This window comes from Quercus suber, unplaced genomic scaffold (genome assembly GCF_002906115.3).
Source record: "Quercus suber isolate HL8 unplaced genomic scaffold, Cork oak 2.0 scaffold_780, whole genome shotgun sequence".
Lineage (NCBI taxonomy): Eukaryota > Viridiplantae > Streptophyta > Magnoliopsida > Fagales > Fagaceae > Quercus > Quercus suber.
Genome location: NW_027070216.1, coordinates 274,360 through 281,670, shown reverse-complemented (window position 1 = coordinate 281,670; position 7,311 = coordinate 274,360). Strand labels below are relative to the sequence as shown.

At 33.0% G+C, this 7,311-nt stretch overlaps 1 protein-coding gene across 1 annotated transcript in view; it reads left to right on the top strand.

The window, feature by feature from the left end:
* The first annotated feature begins 6,646 nt into the window (after positions 1 to 6,646).
* The window catches only part of LOC111991749 (GDSL esterase/lipase EXL3), a 10,731-nt gene continuing 10,066 nt past the window's right edge, over positions 6,647 to 7,311 (top strand). Inside the window, 1 exon segment of the mRNA XM_065767164.1 lies at positions 6,647 to 6,786. Within this exon segment, the coding sequence (XP_065623236.1) occupies positions 6,647 to 6,786 (140 nt within the window).

Below are 7,311 nucleotides of genomic sequence, written 5' to 3'. Positions count from 1 at the left end.
GCCTTGCGTTCGAATCAGTGCAATCAAAAAATACATCATGCATGATCAGGCTGTCGAATCCATGGCTTCGAGGATGAAGACCATTGCCTTTGAGAGAAACCATTGGAAATGATCTTGCCATATAAAGTTTCTTTTTCTCACATATACACTGCAAACTGGTTAGTCTAGCCGCATATTCCCCAACATAGTGTCAGGAACAAAATAGGGAAACCTAAAAACACCATACATCAGCTTATCTCTTATCTTTTTTAGGGTCTTGTTACAATTGCTCCCAATCTTTAGGAAGCATTTTCATTGTTTATTGTTTTCTTGTCCTTGTAATGGTAATAATAAAAGGGAGAGTTTTGAAAAGTGAAATAAATAATAAAAAATGAATGAAGAAATTATATATAAATGAAATACGGTTAAAATAAGGAATCTGATTTAGGTGAAAAAGGAAAATGTGATTAGCTAAAATAGGAAAAATAGGTTTGTATCCTAAATTAGAAAGAATTTTTTAGGTAAAACTTCTAGCAGCGTGGTCTATGTCTGCGAACCAATAAATGTCAATGCAAAGAGTGTTTAGAATGAAAGGAGCTAGACATCCTCTATTATAAAACATTCAAGCACCCTTTCATCAAGATGTAACCCATTTGGAAGATTTCAAAATCTAGAAACAAACACAACCCTCTATAAAGTTATATATAACTAGGAGACGAACTAAAAAAACTAGTTTGATGTTGCCTTACAATACTAACAAAAACATATGCCAATGTAGATATCATATGCTAAGAAAATTTGCTTTTCTTTTGTTGATCATTACTATATGAATTCAGGATTTGAAGTAGTGGATAATGGATGTTGCGGCACGGAGATTTTGAGCTGGCATCTTATTTTGTGCTTACCAATCCAAATACATGCAAGGATGACACTAAAATACATCTTCTGGACAGTTATCACCCCACTGAACGGCTTATGCCTTGCTAACCTCTCAAATGATTAAGAACACTATTCATAAATTTTCTTAAGAGACATTCTCTTTACTTCATCCTATTCTAATTAAACTGCTTATAATACAAGTTTTATTTATTATTATTACCTATGTCACTGTAATAAAAGCGATTTTTTTTCTATTTACTTGTGGTGTAACATGCCCTTGAATGAACTCATTTGGATCTTTCTGTTGATGAACTTCAAATGGAAATATTTATGATCAATAAGTGCAACTAAATATACTCTTTCATTTATTATAAAATGAAAATATAGATGTTAATATACCAATGCCTATTCTAATTAAACCGCTTGTAATATATAAGTATATTAAACATTTTTACAAACTATTTTACAAGAATTTTACAAACTTGATGTGGTTATTTTTTATTCGTTTTTCGTCTAGACTCACCATTAACATTACTTTTTCATTTACCAATAATCACTCACCACATCAGTAGTTGTATAATTTTTTGTAAAAAAATTTGTATCTCTAGCATTATTCTTTATTATTATTATCATTACCTATATCACTGTAATAAAAAGCGATTTATTTTTCCTATTTGCTTGTGACGTAACATGCCCTTGAATGTACCATTTGGATCTTTCTGTTGATGAGCTTCAAATGGAAATATTTATCAATAAGTGCAACTAAATATACTTTTTTGTTTATATTAAAATGAAAATATAGATGGTAATATATCAATGCTTAAAGATAATATTTCAATTTTTAGTATGTAACCTTTAAAACAAGGTAAAACCTAATTACATTTAGGGTTGTATTATCTTAGATCACTTAGTTAAATTCAACTATATGACAATATTGGCCAATGTGGTGCAAGCAATGTTATCTTCCTCAAAGACAATTAAATCTATCTATGTGACTATTTGACTAATTTAATTAAATAATTTATATTAATTGAGAAACCAAATCTATAGCACCTACAAATTAAACTATACCTAAGTTTTGTCCTTGAAGGAACCCTATACGTATCTTTCCTTGTCAAAAGCAAATCATCTCAAAGCACCTCAATTGGACAACTGAGCATGCCTCTGGTAACTATTTGGTATATCTACTATATGACTGTTAACTAAAATATCTAGGTTAACTAATTGGCTGCTGGGAATAGTCGAGCCTACAACTTAATCGAAAAAGAATATTAATCCAAAAAATAATTCAATTAATGATAGTAATTATGGAGTCTTCTGATTGATTACATTACTCATTGGATTAACTCATACATTCTATCAAAAGGATTAACTCATGATACAATCTTTGGGTATAACCTTAGTGTTAATTTAAAGATGTGAGTGCTTTCCAAGTAATTTTTAATTTTTAATTTAATAATATCCTTCCTTTTTAACAGAGCAAAATAAAAAAATAAAAATTTATCTTGTAGGATTTATCTAAAAGTATTGTTTATTACATTCTTGTATTAAATTTAAACCAATGAGATTTTACATCTACGTAATTTAAATTTTTTTTAAAAACCATTCAAAATAAATTAACCGTAATCACAGAGATTTAACCCTAATTTACAAAAATGCATCTTAGCTATTAAAAATTATATATGGCTTGATATCTTTTGATTTAGTGATCCGCTTTTTTTTTTTTTTGGAGAAAGTTTCAACCTATGGTGTCTGCTCCTGATGATAGCTCTTTATCATCAGACTAAGACACCAATCAGTTTTTTGTGTAAGCGAGGATTGAACTCCAGATCTCTTATACAACCATCAGAGACTTACCAGTTGAGCTAACTGGAACCGATTTAGTGATCCGATTTGATCATTGTAAACTTTGATGTTAATTGAACTATCATATTGATGGTCTTACTCCTGAAGTATTAACGATTATCATTTCTGATTAGGGTATGTAATAGATTAAGGGGGACCTTTTCGATAATGCTTGTTGTCAATAACTTAACATTCCAAAGATGCACTAACTTAGGATAAATGCCCTGCTTCAACCAATTAGACAATGAGTGCATGTATGTTAAAAACATAACAGATAATTTTTTTTTTGCAAGCCTAGCAACATAATCCACAACCTTGAGTTTTAATTTGATATAGTATCATACAACCAACTTAGTGATAAGATTTGTTCAAAATGTTACCTAGTTGATCATAAGAAAGAATGGATCGTTGTTACGAGGTACTCTAAAAAAAGATGGTGACAAATAAAGTAACAATTGATCTCAATAAGGACTCATCCTTTCTCGTTTCTCAAACACGCGCACCTCTCTCTCTCTCTCTCTCTCTCTCTCTCTCTCTGCATTTGCGATCCCATTTGTTGAATCTATGCGTAATTTGTGTTTGGAGCCTAATTTGCTGCTGCAACAATGTCATTCTTGGATTCTGAATTGTCCTTTCTCATGGTGGCGCCACACAAAGCCTTGTTCAAAATGGCCGTGATCGTAAGCTCTCTCTCTCTCTTTGTTTAGAATTTTGTTTCTAGCTTTTGGTCTTTTTTTCCATTTGTTTCCCCAGAAAATGCATGCAGCGAAACGTAATCAAGGTTTTAAACCTCAAATTTATGGAAAGAAAGCAAATCAATATTTAAACTTTGAATCAAAGCATAATTTTCCTCTTTTTTCTTACAACCAAACGGAGATTTAGGATATATGAAATAAAAAAAATTTCCAAAAATTTCAAATTCAACTCCATTTGGTTGCTGAGAAAATTTTGAAAGAAATTAAAAGAGCTGAAGCGAAACGACGGAAATGTTTCTGTTATTTGTGCGACTAAGCTAAATGGTAGTCGTTTATTGTAAATCATACCTAAAGCTAAAGGCAGTTAGGACTCAATAGTTTAAGAGAAACTATGACCGGCAAACGCTTATTGTAAAAGCTTTCTGTGTTACTGATTGTGAATGTTGTTCTAGAGGAAGCTTGCTTTTGTTTGTTTACTAATTAGACTTATGCTAGAGAGAAAAGTCCTTAGTTTGATTCATTTTCTTATATAATTACTCTATACCAAAACTTGATTATTTTCTATGGGTGTTGTTCTTTTTGAATGAATCTAGGATTATCCATGTTGTCCATTTAGATAATAGCAATAAAAAGTGATAAATTACCAATCGTTCCGAAAGCTTAAGCGGTTAGGAAATGGTAGATTTAATTATTTAACTCTAATTCTAACAAATCCCTAATCATATTCAAACATGCTCTAATTTATAAAGGAAATTCCTTATTTTTTTTTGTTCTAAATACATGGATAGCAGTAGCACTTTGTGGGGTTTCTATGATTGTGGAGTTAATCATGATAGGTTGTTTTATTCAAACAAATGATTTTTCTGCGGGTCACTTGTGTAACATGGCAAACATTACTAACCAAGGAATTTCACGTAGCATCAAAATAGATTTTTCTTTTGCATTTTTGGATTAATTTTTCTTTTTTTATAACATGTTTCTTGTTGCATTCAACTTTGGCTGAATGCAAACTCTGATATTCCATGTTTCACAGTAATAGAGTTCCGTCATAATGCTTAAAATGTCTTTTTAGCCATAAGCATTTAATTTTTGGTCCTTTTCATTTTGAATTGAAGCAAGTCATCACCAATGAGCTTTATCTCAACTCGCACTTCATCTTCTCATAATAATGGGATGCAGTGTGAACCCAGCCACTGGATACATGTGTAATTTACCAATAATGCACATCATAATTTTTCTAATGGGCTTTGCTTAAATGGAACTTTCTTTATCTATAAAAATGAGGTGGAAATTGAGGTCATGGAACAAGTCTCACTTTGTGCGTTTGTAATGTGCTCCCTCTCATCCAGAATGCATTCATCATTATTCATGGCATCGTTTTGAAATCCACTTCAACAACTATTCCAAACAACTTCATAGTGCATCCTTCAACTCTGGTTATTGATATTCTAAACTTACTGGGTAGAGGGTGAGGTCATGGGATTAAGTCTTATTAGGAGCATGTGTAACTTTCCAGTAAAAAAATTTATGCATGTCATCATTTTGAAACCCACTTTGACAATTGTACCAAACAAGTCCATAATGTGGTTCTTCAATGCTGGTTATTGGTATTAACTTCTAGAGATCTTTCATTGTAGTCGTCAAAAACTTTCTCCAGAGAATGCAATCATTGCCACCCATGGATGATATTTATTTCATCCAGCTTAAAAGAACTATAAATTCTTCTTCTTCCTTTACTTTTGGTCTGTTGTGAGACATATTTGTTTCCTTAGTTGCCTTCAAGAGAAAATGTTTATGTACATTCTTTAACATACACAATCATTAATGTTGCCCTCATGTTTGTTTGTATTTCTACATAGTGTGCTTGTTTGTAACAGTACCCTTAAATATACATTTGGAGCTACATGTTGATGCCGCTATAATTGCACTATCATATTACCAAAATCAGCTATCAGATAGCTCAAAGATTTAAAGTCATTTAATTCACATGCTTGATCTATATTGTTAAGTGAAATCAAGAAGGGGCTCTATGATAACTATGCAGGGATCCAATCTCTTAGAACAAGATAGAGAAAGATCACTTAATGTTTGGAACTTTTGAGTTACCAATCCGGTGTCCATCAAATATTTTTTGTTGAAAACTATCTGACATTTTGCTGAAGTTATGTGCATTCATTGAAATGATATTTGTAAATTTTCAACTAATTTACTAATATGTAGTATGCCCACTTGTCAATTCTATTTCTACTAACCATAACATAGCTTTGTTAATATGCAAATCAGAAATGGCTTGGCTGTATAGCTGGCTCCTATTTAATAATGATTGTTTAGTTGGAGATGCAACTCCTAGCTCTTGTTGATTTGGTTTCTACATTATCTTTTTTGCCCTACTTTCTTCTTCCCTTTTAGTTTATATAAACATATCCACAATTTGTGCTTATCTTACATTTACTTCTGAGTTTTCTCATTTAATGCAAAACATTGATAAAATAGATCCATTTTAACCCTGTATTTTTGCTAGTTTTTTTTTTTTTTTTTTTTTTTTTTTTTTTTTTTTTTTTTGCTGACCTTCAATAGTATTTCATTAAAAAGGATCAAAGCAGAGGGGCAAGTCTGCCTTACATACTTCAAGTAACTCCATTGGCAGACTATCTGTAAGAAAAGACATAAAGCAATGGGTCCTAAGAGCTAGCTTGGCAGCGCTGTGAGCTGCAGAATTACAAACTCTTCTAACCCAAACAAAAGAAACAATACAAAAGGCCCTACTTAAAGCAAGAATATCACAAACAAAGTTACTAATGACCCAACTAGGCTGGAGACTAGGACCTGAAAGTGCATCAAAACACTCTTTCGCATCACCTTCAATCACGACCTTCGTCCACCCTTCAGCTATAGCAAGATTGACAACCCTTGCAGCTTCGGCTTAGGCAGGGAGGCAACATCAATACGGCTTGATCCAAGCTTTAATGGGAGTACCTGTGTGATCCCTTGCAACCACTGCAAGTGCAGTTAAGGTGTTACTTATTGCTGCATCAACATTGAGTTTTATGGAGCCTTCAGAGGGAAGTGACCAGGAAAGATGGTGTGGCGGAGGGGAGAGATGCTCTTCACCGGCTAAAGTTGAGAATTCCAATGCCCTTCGACAGATGTAGTTACTGGATAATTGAATATCAACTTTGCCATCTTGGAAATATACTTGATTCCTTAGACACCATATCTCATCTACAGCGAAGGCCATAGTCGAGGAGATGAACTCTTCATCTATGTCAGAAGCAGAGGGGTTGGGAAGGTCCAAGATCAGCTTAATGATATCCGTATTGCTTCTGATATTGTGGTTAAGAGCTTTCAGTCCCAAGCAAGAGGAAAACCAGATCGCTCTAGCCACAAGGCAATTAGGAATGGCAACGGGTTGGGTTCGAGCCGGGTTTTTTCATATCCGGACTCGACCGGCGGGTCTAAACCCATAACTCGAACCCAGCCCAATTATTAAACGGGTTTTTTTCCCAGAGCCCAAACCTGCCCCGCCAGGCCCCGTTTAGCCCAACCAGATTTGGGCCCAAGCGGCGGCCCAAATTGTGGCCCAAAAAAAAAAAAAAAAAGAATTGAACTCAATGGCGTCCACATACAAAATATGGTTGTGTTTTTGTTTATGTAATGAGATTTTCAGATATACATATAAAAGCATAACAAAATATTGAAAAAGTTTCTGGCATTGTCTTTTTTTGTACTTTGTATTTGACATACACACATAAAATCCACCATATATTGTCTGAAGAGAGGCTGAATGCCATGAGATCTAAAGAAGAACTCAACGGCGTTGTTGTGTCTGCCATTGTTGTGCCATACAGTCTTAAAAAAAAAAAAAAAAAAAAAAAAAAAAAAAAAAAAAAAAAAAAAAAAAAAAAAAAAAAAA